Raw genomic sequence first — 14746 nt, 5'->3', positions numbered from 1 at the left:
ATCGAGGTGCCGAAAGAGGTGGTAATCAGAGAGAGAAACGTCATCAAAATAGAATGGAGGAGGAAGGATTTCATACTGTAACTCACGGAGAGTCTGTACAGTATTGTGAGCGCCATGTGGTTATGAATTGTTGTGCAAGGTTCCCATGTCTCTTGACCATTGATGGATGCTTGCAAACAAGTTGGGCCTGCATTTTATTTAGTTCAGGACTATAACGTTTCGCAGTGATAATTTTGCCTCGACGGAGAAAGACATTATGGATCACACCCACCGCGACAGCAACAATACCTCAGAGTAGAGGGATAGTTTAGGAGACTGTCCTGGACTTTGATCACGACAACCACTGTCCCGATCATTTACGATTGTCGTAGGAGATCCATATTTCATCAGAAGTGACAATCCGATGCAGGAAATGTTCTAAGTTGTTTCATACTCTCAGAGGACTGCACACCTACGATGATTCTTGTTGGCCGGTGTCAGCTCATGTGGCATCCATTAGTCCAACTTTTTCCCCTGATCGATTTCACGGAGTAACTGAACGACAGTGGTATGGTATATGCCTAACTTGTCTGCAATTGCACCGAACCCTTTTCCGTGAATCTTACTTCCATAGTGTTTCTGAGGAGCCCATCTGAATACATCAGTCGGTGCCCACGGGTGCCATTTTGCAGTACTCGTCATTGGAACGAAATTTCACAAACCAGCGGCGAATAATGCATTAATATGCTGTTCGTGGTCCAAATACACTGTTATTGTGTTTTTCGTTGCTTGCTCTAGCTTGAAGTCAAAGAAAAATCACTTGCAGTTGCATGTTCTCTATGGAGCAGTTTTACATTACTCTGCTTCTGTCTGGGTACCCCAGCATGTTTACTGGATGTGTGCTGAGTTACATTAGACGCATAATCTTCCTTCATCCATATGTTGGGCTGGTAAGGTAAATTTCTCTCCAGAGGTCAAAAGAAATATTTTATTCTTACAAACGGAATACATACATTGCAAATTCAAACCATTCCATTAATTTGGTAATGTTTGTTATATATATATATATATATATATATATATATATATATATATATATGTGTACCGTTTCAAAAAGAATATACGCATTTCGAATGCATGTATTTATTAAACTTTAAGACATACGAATGTGAAATTTTACATACATATTTACGAACCTCTCAAGTTCAAATTACAGTTCAAAGTTCAAATTACAAATGTTCAATATGTCCTCCATCAGCGACACGAACAATATCACATCGATACTCAAATTCCTCCCATACTCGGGCAAGCATGTCCTGCGTCACATGTTATGACAGTACGGATCTGGTTCTTCAACTTTTCCAGGTTCTGTGGGAGTGGTGGTACATAAACATTGTATTTAACGAAACCCCACAAGAAGAAGTCACAGGGTGTCAAATCCGGTGACCGTGGAGGACCTAAGACATGCTAAGTCGCCAGCTCCTTGAAGACCAATCCAATGGTTGGGTAGAGTTTCATTCAGATTTTCACGCACTTGACGACTCCAGTGAGGGAGTGCCCCGTCTTGTTGAAAAATGTTGTCTTCGTACAGCCTCTAAAACAACCAGTTTTGTAACAGCGAGATTACTGCTGACTGTTAGTCGTGTTTCTATTAAAGAAGAATGGGCCGTAAACAGATGATCGGGATATCGCACAAAACACATTGACTTTGGACGAACCTCGTACATATTCAATGACTGCATGTGGGTTCTATAGTCCCCAAATTCGAACACTTTGTTTGTTTACCTGACCACTAACACGGAGAGCCGCTTCATCACTGAACACGATGCATTGTGCAAAAGTGTTATCATTGTCAATAGCATCCAGAATCTCGTTACAAAATGCCACACGTTTGCGTTTGTCATCAGGACGCAGAGCTTGTAACAGCTGTAACTTGTACGGCTTCATAACCAACAGACGTCTCAAAACACGCCAAACTGTTGTTGTCGGCACTTGTTACGTTGGAAAGCAGTTTGAATTCGTGCAACATTTTCTTCAGGAACACGAGGACGGCCAGGACTCTTTCCTTTACATACACATCCTGTATCTACAAACTGTCGATACCATCTGCGAATGTTCCATCCATTCGGAGGGTCAATTTGGTACCTCAACCTGAAACGTCTTTGCACTGTAATCACGGAATTGCACTTCGAGAACACAAAATGATTTCTGCTGCGGAGTAGCCATTTTAAACATATGACGGTTACCAAGCAAAACAGAAGACAACTGACATCTAGCAGTTATTAATATAAACTAGACTATGTATTCGTTTCTTCAATAGCCGAGCCGAGGTGCAGCGATCGATAGTTTGGACAAAATAATTCTTCGTAATACGTATATTCTTTTTGAAACAGGGTGTATATACAAGATGCTAATGAACTATACCGACAAACTGTAAGAGGTGATTTCTCACATCAAAATAAGAGAAAAAGTTCATATGAACCTATGGCGAAAAGTGCATAGTTTCAGAGCTAGGGCTGTCCAAAATCTCGAAAAAGCCAAATTTCAACAGGCCCTATTTCTAATTCCAGAAGCTGTGGATGGTGGTCATTATCAGCGTAAAGGAAGCCACGCATATCCAATCCAAAAGTGCATATTTCGTCAATTTTCAATAGGTATACAGGGTATTCCCTACAGGGTGTAATTCTCAGATATGTTCTCAATAGAGTTTTCAGATATACCCTGATTTCAAGGATTCAAAGTAGGTAGAAGGTAAGCCTTGACAACAATGGACATCCAATGCTTCGGAGGGAAGTCGCAAGTGTTAGGAATCGGTAGCTCTATGTTTTTTTTATGTTCGGAATAACGTGTGATGCGATGTATTTCGTCACGGTATATTTCTTGTTTTCTTCACTTATAAGCGTTAAAAAAAAAATGCAGCATGCGTTTTCCCGAATATGAAAAAACGTGCTGCTGACAATCCTTAACACTTCCGACTCACACCAAAGGATTCTGTGTTCACTGCTATCAATGCTTATCGTTTGCCTACTTTGGACCAATCAGGAAGTCAGTGCATATCTCAAAATTCAGTTGATGGCAAGTCTGGGAATTTCACCCTCCAGGAAATACTCTTTACACCAATTGAACATTAATGAAATGTGCATTTTTGAACTGCGTATGTATAACTTCCTTTACGCTGATAAGGACCACCAACCACAGTTTCTGGAATTCGAAATAGGACCTGTTGAAATTTAGCTTTTTCGCGATTTTGGACAGCTCTACCTCTGAAACTATGCACTTTTCCCCACAGGTCCATAGAAACTTTTTGACTTACTTTGATGTGAGGAATTACCTCTTACAGTTTGTCGGTATAGTTCATTAATACCCTGTATATATATATATATATATATATATATATATATATATATATATATATATATATATATATATACAAAGGACACGAGGAAAGTTTTGCAATAGAGCAGAACCGATTATCACAGGAGTGTGCAAGTTAGCGCGTGTTTAAACATATCCAAACCTGCACTATGGAAGCTCTAGTCATTGTGTCAGTATCAGTTGATTAAGTGAAAATAGGTGGAGATGTCGTCGTGGTCAAAAACTGAATACCGGCCAATTTTGCACGTAATTTAAGTGTTGATCAGTGTTTAGAAAATCAGTGTGTCCTGTGCTTGGAAAGGATTGTCCTCATCGTACAACGATATTAGGTGGTACCCAGAGTTTCAAAAAGGAAATTTCAGCTTTGAGGACTCTCCAAGGTCGGATCATCCATCGTCATGTATGACTAAACAAAATATTGCTGCAGTAAGGAAAATGCTTGTGACAGATGGACGGGTTACAAACCATCAAATAGAGGTAGGCTTGGGCATTAATGCACCAGCAATTCGTGCTATTCTCCGTGGTCACCTTCGAGTTAGAAAGCTTTGTACCCTTTGTGTACCACATGACGACCGACGAGCGGATGGTACACCATATTCCATGGTGTCGTGAAATGTTGAAAAAATTTAAAAATGGAAAATTTGCCTCTGTGAACAGTATTGTGACAGGTGAGACAGGTGACGAAACTTGACTCTATTACTATCACGTTCCGACCAAGGCTCAGAACAAAGTGTGAGTGTTTGAAGGTGAGATCCCCGTGGCTGTTCGAAAGTCCACATCTTTGAAGACGAAAATGGTGGCGGTATTTTTTAGTGTGCGAGAAATTGTCGAACGAGTTGTCTTAGAAACACAGAAAACAGTCACAGGGAAGTAGTATACAAAGAAATGTCAACCTGAAGTTCTTACAGCTCTCAAAGAGTTGCACCCAAACTCAAGGACAGACACCTGGTTTCTTCACCACGATAACGCGCCAGCGCACCGTTTAAAAGTTTGCTCGGAGTATTTGACCAGCACTGGGCTAAAACTTAGATCACCCTCCGTACAGTCCAGATCTCGCTTTCTGTGACTCCGTGCTGTTCCCCATGTGAATACCAGACTGAAAGGAAGGCGTTTTACAAGCGATGATGCATACTAACAATGGACTAATACTAACTAAGGACTTAGACAATGAGTGTGCCCAGATCTCTGTCGAAAGATGGTTTCGAAGAATGGAAAAATGTATGATGTATGGTGGAAAATACTTTGAAAAAGTATAAGAAATAAGGTCGTTTTGCAAAACTTTCCTAGTGCCTTTTGTGTGATATATATATATATGATACGAAAATATATAGAAACTGTAAACATACTGTAACAGATATTCGATGTAACGTCTTTTCGTTCCACGACACACATCTATGCGGCAATTTGTTCGCCCACACGCCCTTTAGCATATCTGTACTAATAATCGTAAATATAGCTGTAATGCGTTCCTGTAGCCTACCCCAAGTTCTTGATAGGGAGGGACATATACAGTCTCTTTCACATACCCCAACAGGGAATATTCACAAACTGTCAGATCGAGAGATCTGGAAGACCATGGGAAACGAGCTAAGTCATCTTCAGTACATCACTCAATCCAACGGCATTTGAGTTCTTCGTTCAGATAGCGACACACTTCAAATGTGCTAATGGGGCGGTGCCCTATGAAGTTAAATGGAATTCTCTTTTACTTGTAGAAATAACCGCAACTGTAGTATATCAAGAAATGACAAACTCTCACAACGTTCTCCGCGAAGAAAACCCAACCTTACATCTTTGATGTAAATACTGCAGCAAACACACTAACTTTTAGGGGATCTTGTTCATGTTGCAGCCTGTAGGCATTTTTTATCCCAAATACGAACATACGACGATTAACTTTGCCAACCAAATAGAATGTCGCCTCATCACTATACAGCAGGCTAAGATAACCATCGTTCTGCATAGAATTCCCGAATGCATTTCGTGTGACAAGGCCCAGTTGTAACAACATCCGGATAAAGTTCGAATGATTGTATGCGGTATAGTTAGTTACAATCGGATTCGAAAAATCTTCCAGGCAGTTGGCTGCGGAATACTAAGTTTCTGACTGGCGTGCCTTGTTGACTTCTGTACGCTATGTACGAAACTCTCAGTAACTCGCTCCACTGTTTCATCAGAAACTCTTGGACGTCCAGTGCTTTTACTTTTACACAGGCAGCTTAACCTTAAACTGACGATACCATCTCAGAATGTTTTGTTGACGTGATGGTGCAGTTGGAGACGGTCTACGGAATTCATGCTGTATAGTAACGGAAGAACATTTCTCATATCCCAAAATAGAATCCTTTCTGCTTCCTAAGACCATTTTGGAAACTAGAGATTGCAAATATGAGAAATTAAACTTTCATAAGTGTGTTCTTTCGTTTTCATCGTTAGTACAAACGTATTTTATTAATATAGTAGTTTTTCGACATATTTCACTTTAAAACTCGAAGATTAATTTATAATTATGGTGTATAAAGTGGAATTTCATTTTAATGAAACTAGTTAACCAGTTTAGTGAATTTTGGGTATTTAATAGATATTCTTAAACATAAAATTGGTGCTAATATTCTTCAGTAATAACTTCTTTGTAAAGGTTAAGTCTCATTTTAAATAATATTGACTTTTCAGCATTGATTTGAGCGTTGAAGAAGGTGGTGGTTCCATTGAGTTGATCCATGGTGGACGCGATACTGAAGTAACAGGTCAGAATGTGTATGACTACGTGCGAAAGTACGCAGAATATCGAATGATCAAAGCACAGGAGAAAGCTTTAGAGGTAAAGTTTGCAAATTGCAAATATATGTCTACATTGATATATATGAACGTTAGTATAGAAAATTTCTACATTTTAAGGTCACAGACCAAACATTACAAAGAAATATTGTAGAGCTAGAGACCAGAATATATATTTTATCATATAGAACATAATTCTGTGTCGAGAACAAGTACGTGAGAGCAAATCAGTTACATGTATAGGTCATGAAGCAATATCACATTTATTATACGTTTAAAACTGTTGGACTGCGACTTTGCTCAACCGAACCATGTTTTATAATTGGTCCCCTGTTTACAAGTAATATAATGGATTAGTAACAGTGAAATTCATAAGACAAGTTGATTACTGTTCGTAGTATTCATACATACTAAAAGATTGTTACAGTTGCATGCTACTAATACGTCAATTCATTTACAGAGAAACAGTATGGTTCGTATCTTTATATTAATAGAATTTGAATACCTTTAGTTGATCATGTAGTTGAGCAAACTTATGTATTTACACCTATTTTAATTGTTGTATGTATCGTCGCTTCTGTGGTGTCAAATAAATTGGTAATAAATTATGTTGCGCTTCAAATGTAGGAAATAATTTTTGTGGCTTGTCTTACAAGCTTCTGTTCTGAAAAGGGCAGTACAACTAAACCAACTAGGCAATATTAAATCTGATAATTTCAGTTACAATAGCAGTGCGTAGACAGTGAAAGGGATGCTTTGTAATTATAAAAGTAGGTAAATTGTTCCTTACTTATGAAATTCAATTTTGGGGGAAACCTATCTTGACTATCCTTTCGTTTTGTTATAGGCTTTACGCGCAGGAGTCTTTGACGTTCTACCAGCAGGGTCCTTAGATGGTTTAACAGCGGAAGACTTTAGGCTCTTACTTAATGGTGTTGGTGATATCAATGTGTCTGTTCTCATATCGTACACAAGTTTCAATGATGAGTCTGGAGAATCAAGTGATCGGTTACTAAAGTTCAAGAGATGGTTGTGGTCCATTGTGGAGAAGATGAGCCATGTAGAAAGACAAGACCTTGTAAGTAATTTGAGAATATAAGGTTTCTTTTAACTGTTTCATTAGTGAAATTACATTAAATGAATGCCTACCGGTTTTTCTTTTTCTTTTTTTTTTTGTTTCTTTGTTACCTGATTACGAATCTCCAACATGTTTCTGTATCCACCAAAAATTTGGTATGTATAAAAAGAATTTCAATAAAGATTGAGATAATACGGTAAATTAATATTGGTAAATTTTATCCATAAAGATTAAATAACACGAATTTACTATAAAAACGAACTTTATTTTGTCTTTTAAATGTGTAACTTTCTGTACATATACTTTAGATTACACACACACACACCAAAAAAAAAAAAAAAATCAAATTTACCAACATGATAAATCCAAAGTTGGATTTTGCAACATTGCATTTCACAAGGAAGGAGTCTTATAAGGGGAAAAAAATAATTTGTTAGGGTGGTGAGTATATAGTAAAGGTGTACTTTAATATTAATAAAATTTTTAAGTGTTGATACATTATCTTCGTTTTTCCCTATAACAAGTGAATTTCCTCTCAAATTTGCGAAGTGTATCTTACAGTTTAAAAACATTTTTGATTTCATAATACCACTGAAGTTGAAGCAATTTAATATGTGACCAATTCTCTTCACAAAATGGAATAAGCCTTAAAAACTACCAAAGAAGAATATTTGATCATATATTCGAAATAAGTAGTGCATATAAAATTTTTGTGGACACAGGAACATGTTGCAGGTTAGTAAATTAGAATATAAACAAATTTTCCGTACGTTCTCTTACTAGTTTCTTGTTACTATCAATAATGATGTCTCCTTTTCATTATGAAAACATTTACCTCTGATTGCAAGTAGGAGGTGAATATCCAACGTAAAGTGGGTAGCTGTATTATTTTGTGTAGAATTGCAGTTGTAATATAAAGCATGTTTTCGAAGATTTAAGAACTAGATGTTCTAAGTGGATTAGAAAATTCGCATTGGCATGCTATGTACTTCTTAGAGCTGATTATTTCAGGAACAAGTATATTTCTGTATTATTATTATTATTACGATAGGAGATTTACAATTAACAGTATATGGTGTGATTTTAAAAATCGTGGTATTTTTTCTATATTTTGTGAAGATAAAAGTGCAGTCGCCCCATGGCACTGGAATAGATAATGTGAAATTTGTGATTTTGATATTTAAGGTAGATTGTCTATGGTAAATAGCGCGTGCTTCTGTCGTTTAAACACGCTTGATCAGAATAATTTGAGAATTAAAGCTTATGCATTTGACACTTCGTCCTCAGCAAATACCGTACTACTAAAATACTTGAATTGTTTGGAGTCAAAAGATAAGTTTAGTTTTGAATTACATCAAAATATCACAAATTGGCGTTAACATCTTGTAGCCGAATGTTTCGCACGCGTGTCTTTGGTTTGCGTAGCCAGCCAGGTTCAGTCTTCTGTAAGGATACAAAATTAGACTTCATGAGGTAGTTGGGAGCTGCTTAAATCAGGAAATAGCGTACCCTGGTCAAGAAAACTAGAAATAAGAGCGATGGAGTCATGGTAATCTGTAGTAAGCCCGACCATTTGACAACCTATATTAAAATCCGTCTGGACGGCTGTAGTCTTTTGTATGTTGTAACGATAGGGAGGTATGGACTATAATCATGATAATATCAATAATATTCGAGCAGGATTTCATAGTCTTATGTTGAGTGAGTTCTGCGACATTCGTCCTATACACTGCTCCAAAATTATCAAAGTTAGGGACTAAGATAGATGTAGATATGTATTGAATAATGATGATAGATAGTATAGATTTAAAACATGTGCGCTTGTAGTAAGAGAGATTTTCAGTTAAACTTTAACAAATTCTTATATATAGAGAAAAAAATTTGTTGAGGACAATATTATCTGTGAATATGGAAGAAAGAATTCGGCAGAAGATTTTAAGTAACAGTGGTAACATATGCTTCATAAAACATGGTAGAATTTGAATAACAATAGTACTAAGTTTAAATTTGACAATCAACTAAGTCGTCAACTACTAGATGCAAGAAATTGTAAAATATTACTGGTAATAACGATTCTGTCACTTTACTGATTTTGTTTTTCAACGAATTTAAAAAATTCGTTACTGAATTTTCTCTCTCTCTCTTGGGTGGCCAAAAAGTAGGTATACATCCCTGTATTAAACAAGTATAACATTTTAGTTTATGGGTTTATTTGCTTCGGCTCTTTCGAGCTTAAAACGTAAGTAAAAACACATTAAGAACAAATAATAAGGAAACTAAGTCTACTCGATAACAATAATAAGAAATGATATAAAATGCAAGGAGCTGATCAGTACGGTACTGTATACCTACTTTTGGGCCACCTTGTATATATAAGTAATTTTCTAATTTTTCTATTTTAAGCATGTGTCTTTGTAAAACAATGTATCATAGAACGTTTTAACAGGTTTTCTCCTCCGTATAAACTAAACCTTTATCATCACTCCCGATTACACGGTTCCAGAAGTCTTGTGGCCTGTTGATGTGCGAACTCTGAGCATATATATATATGCATATGTTAGTTTGACCTGTAAAGCAAAACAAATAATATGAGTGCAGTTATACGTCTCTGCACTACATTCCAGACAAAGTTGTTTTCGGGTTTGCTGCGTTAGCTTTAATAATCGAAACATTTTCGTCTTCCGTTGTCACTTGTGGCCTACTCAGTTTCGCTTTAGTTTGTAATCCCTGTTTTCCGTCTGCTTCGATCGTTCAGTTCAATATCCAACCTTATGGCTCGAGCAGCTTGCTTTCTAGGCATTCCAGCTTCCCATATGCAACAGAACAAGATTGGCAACGAAAGACAATAAATTCATTTTTCTGGAAAACTACGTATGAGACCTAACTCTCAAGCATTTCATTTTGCTTAGCTTGATGTGATATATCGATTGATACTATGTTGTATCTTCGGGCAATAACATAGTTAAACAAAAACTGGAATTTCAGATTTTAACAATTTTTAGTTACAATTCTAACCATACTTATATTATTGTCTTGCTAGTGTCATGATGTGAAGCTTGATTAGTGTATATACTTCCGTATCAGATTCATCTTAATAGGTGGCATACTTATCGTACAGCATCAGTTTTTAGGTTTACAAAAACTATATTTACCCATATCACTGTTTAGTTCAATGACATCTGTCAGTTGGTATCCTGTATATCTCATCTTTGGACTTTTTCTCATTAAACGCTAGTAATATTGTTGAATATTCTTCATGTAAATGTGTGTTGCCTGCGTTAATTGTTCTTAATTATTTCTTCTTTTAAGGTGTACTTCTGGACTGGGTCTCCAGCTCTGCCTGCATCTGAGGATGGCTTCCAACCAATGCCAAGTGTGACCATTCGACCTGCTGACGACACCCATCTGCCAACTGCAAACACCTGTATTTCCAGACTTTATATTCCGCTCTACAGCAGCAGAGCTGTCTTAAGACATAAGCTGTTATTGGCCATAAAAACGAAGAACTTTGGATTCGTCTGATTTTATAATATATTTGAAAGAACTTTTAATTTGTGTTCTGTGTTTTTTGATTGACTTTGAATAGTCAGAAAAAAAATCTTTTCTGAACTAAGTGGAAATGTAAAGAAATGTACAGCTTCAGTTTAAGGAATCTGTTGAAGGAAGCTTTCTTATGCATTACTTACAAGCAAAACGTTAATACCGGTTCACATGTGTATTGTTTGGACTTTTCAGTTAAATGAGATGTTTATACCGTTTAAAATAAAGTTCTGTAAAAAGTGCAAAAGTTGTGGATTTTGAGTATAGTACTGAAAGACTGCGAAGACCATGAACATATCGGAAGAACGCTTCAGTGTTAAAAATGTAGTACTATACAAGACATTGTGTATCATTGCAAAAATAAATTATTACGATTATTATTATGTTAAACTTGTGACATATTTGAGATCAGAATAAACGAGTGAAACCTAATTACTGTTTTAATTTCGTGGATTTCGTTTGAGGGTATGTGATTTGAATGTGTTGTGTTTGTTAATATTTGTTAAAGTAATAGTACTGTTTGAAATTGTTTACTTAGTGCACTTACTTAATTTCTGAATAAAGCAATCATTTGCAGCAACACAAGAGGTAAAAGAAAATACGATTAGTAACATGATCTTGACTATATCAACGGGACACAGTGGCTCAGTGGTAGAACGCACCTCTGGGTGAGAGGTTCCTGATTCGAACTCTCAACGTGAGAGTTTGTGGTAGATAACATATTGTCCGTGGGCTTTCTAGAAATTTCCTTTCCCCCACACTTTTCAGTCCACATTATTCCATACTCGCCCATTTTCATTAATTACCCATCTCTTTCGTGGAACATGGAATTCAGTTCATTTAATTTTGATGATATCTTTCAAGAACCATTATTTAGCAATGGATTCACGAAGATAATTTTTAAACAGAAATGTTAGAATTTGGGTTTCAATTTGAGTGATTGAATTTTTTTGTTCCGGAATTGTATCTTATATACTCATGTAAACCAGATTCAGATTTAATGCTTTAAAAATTTAAACATTCTGAAGGCCTTTTCATCCTTACGATAGTAAATTTCACCCACCTGCCCTAGGCTGTGAAACCCCTTTTCTACTACCAATCATACTCAATAGCACGGCTGGTGTAGCTACACGACATTGGAACTTCAAATTGAAGGAGGCTTCTATACAGCATAGCCCGACCTGGTTAAGACCACTCGTTTTTGCGACCACTTGTTTCACTAATATCTCAAGTGTTGTCTCACGACGTTTTGAGGTGTACCCATTTTAATATTCAAAGTGTACAAAAGTCCATGGGTGATCCATCTGACGATTGAACGGGATGTGTTTGAATGAGATAGCCTTAATACTTGTCGAATTTACAAACGAGTCATGTACACTGCTCTTAAACTAGAAATACAGATCTCTGAACAAAGCAAAATTTACTTTAGAATAATAATTGTGTAGCATTTCGCCAATATTCAGTTAGTTGACGAAATTGTTACACAGTTATTACTTTAAAATAAATGTTGCTTTGTTCAGTAATTTGTATTTCTAGTTTGTTATTTAAGATAGCAAAGGTGATACGAACCAGTTAGACTAATATTGTTTTGGCGGAGTCACTGCTGGCCTTATCTTGGTAGATGGATGGAAGTATAGCAGAAAACTGCTTCTCTTTACCTGTTAATCGATTTTACTCTATAACAATCAACTTCGAAGCCGGGATTGTTGATTTGTACCACTTCCGGTTAGAAAGGGAATTACGAGAGAGAATATTCTTACTTCGCTGAAGTTTCCATAAAACCGCTTTTCGCTTTCTTTTAGCGTTTTTGTTCTACGTAGATCAATCTTGAAACCCGAAGTCAGTGGACTTACACCACTTCCAGTTTTAATTACGCTTACAAACGGAAATGGAATGTATTCTTGGAACGCTTAATTGATTACAGAAAACTGCTTCTCGCTACCTGTTATCGATTTTACTCTATAACAATCAACTTCGAAGCCGGGATTGTTGATTTGTACCACTTCCGGTTAGAAAGGGAATTACGAGAGAGAATAATACAATATTCTTAGTTCGCTAAAGTTTCCATAAAACCACTTCTCGCTTTCTTTTAGCGTTTTTGTTCTACGTAGATCAATCTTGAAACCTGAAGTCAGTGGATTTACACCACTTCCAGTTTCAATAGGCTCACAGACTGAAATGGAATGTATTGTTGGGACGCTTAGTTAATTGTAGAAAAAAGTTACTCATTATAGTATGTTACCATTTCCATTCAAGAGTACAGAGACTAGAGTGGAAATGAAATATATTCTTCGAATGCTTAATTTATGCAGAATACTGCTTCTCATTATTTATTACGGTTTTAAATCTATGTCGAGCAACGTCTAAGCAGGAAGTGGTTGATTTATGCCACTTCTAGTTCTAATAGAGAGATTAGACTGTAGATGGAATATATGTTTAGCACTTTATGATTGCTTGATTGATTACAGAAAATCACTTTTCGTCATCTATTATGGCTTTTATTCAATGGTGATCTGCGTTAAAACTAGAACTGGTTGATTTTTGTCTATTTCAGTTTAAATAGAGAGCTAAGAGAGAATATAGTTTCTATTTTTAGAACACCAAATCTATTCCAAAAACAGTTTCCCGTTACCTGATATTGTTTTTGTTTAATGTTAGTCAATATTGAAACCTGAAGTTCCAACTGAATTCTACAACTTCCGGTTTAAGTAGACAGTTAGGGACGGATAGGTTATGTTTTGTTTGGACGCTAATCGATTGTAGAACACAGCACCTCTCTATCTATAACCATTTTTGCTTTATAGTGGTAAATGTTAAAACTGGAAATGATTAATTTCAGTCACGTCCGGTCTCTATATAGACTCCAAAAACGAATTTAATTCCTAGTTTTTTTGCTCTCTCCAGTTTGACCCAATTTGATGATTGGTCACTTCTTTTTTTGTCTCCCGGTCGGATAGGGAGGGTAAACATGTAAGGCAGTTTTGATAGAACAGATTCCTTAAAATCTGCGATAAACGTTTGGCAAACTGAGTTCAAGGTACGCAGTAGCACTCTGTCTATTATTCAACGTAATTATGAAATGTCTGTGATATAGTAAGTATATATCAACAGGGCAACCTTTCACTAGGTGAGATGAGTTTTCTACCCTTATAGCAATTCACAGCTAAATTCCGCTACTCGAACTGCAACTCTACAAAGAAGGATTTTCATTACTGTAACTGCCACAGTAAACAGTCAAATTTGGCAAACAAAACATTATGGGGTTAAGCTCAAATTCCTTCTCAAAATTTATTTTCTTAAATATAGATTAATATCTAAATAAAATGTGAAACAACAAGAAAAACTATCAAAAATATATATATATTTCATAATGAGATCATTATTTTACACACACAAGTAAATAGTTCACAAAACTGAGCACAGATCTAATAAGATCTAACAGAGAGTGCCATATTTGTATGCTCATTGTAAAACAAATCAAGTTTTTATTTTATTTGTTGCCTTTTTCGATAGCAGAATATGCAACCAAATGAATCAGTGTCGTCTGCGGTGGTGGGGTAGCTGAAATGTAACTATTCATAATGCAATCTTTATAATATGTAACGTTTTTTTTTGCGCAGTAGTTAAGGGAATGAACAAAAAGTCTGTACTGGCTTCCGGGTGGTGTTCCACCTTAATAGCCTGACTATATGATAGAACTTAACAAATCTACGAGGAGTACCTTATTCTTGGATATGAGTTATTTTCAGGAAATATTCTCAGATGACTCAGGTGAATTTGTTCATATTCCATAAATAAATCTTTCATTAGGTTGTAATATCTAATTTGTTCTCACCAAATCTACGAGATGTAATTTATTCTTGGGGCTGAATTTTTTCTCGAACGATTTTCTCGACTCAGATGATTTTCTTATTTCACAAATAAAAATTTCATTAATAACTTGACAATAGAGCATATCCTGTAACTGTTCCTGCCAACTCAAAGCAAAATTGCGTT

General features: G+C 36.1%; 1 protein-coding gene across 3 annotated transcripts in view; it reads left to right on the top strand.

Annotated features, from left to right (window-relative positions):
* The window catches only part of hyd (E3 ubiquitin-protein ligase hyd), a 168152-nt gene extending 156970 nt beyond the window's left edge, over positions 1 to 11182 (top strand). For all 3 annotated transcript variants that reach the window (XM_081769459.1, XM_081769460.1, XM_081769457.1), the window contains exons 42-44: positions 6028 to 6175; positions 6980 to 7210; positions 10520 to 11182. In XM_081769459.1, coding sequence (XP_081625585.1) covers positions 6028 to 6175; positions 6980 to 7210; positions 10520 to 10732 — 592 coding nt within the window. In that variant the 3' untranslated portion in view covers positions 10733 to 11182. The remainder of the gene's footprint in view (positions 1 to 6027; positions 6176 to 6979; positions 7211 to 10519) is intronic.
* Positions 11183 to 14746: the final 3564 nt, after the last annotated feature.

The sequence above is a fragment of the Thermobia domestica genome, chromosome 8, assembly GCF_964235325.1.
Source record: "Thermobia domestica chromosome 8, izTheDome1.hap1.1, whole genome shotgun sequence".
In the NCBI taxonomy this organism is placed as follows: Eukaryota; Metazoa; Arthropoda; class Insecta; order Zygentoma; family Lepismatidae; genus Thermobia; species Thermobia domestica.
The sequence above is the reverse complement of the archived record's forward strand: the minus strand, read 5'-3'. Positions and strand labels throughout refer to the sequence as shown.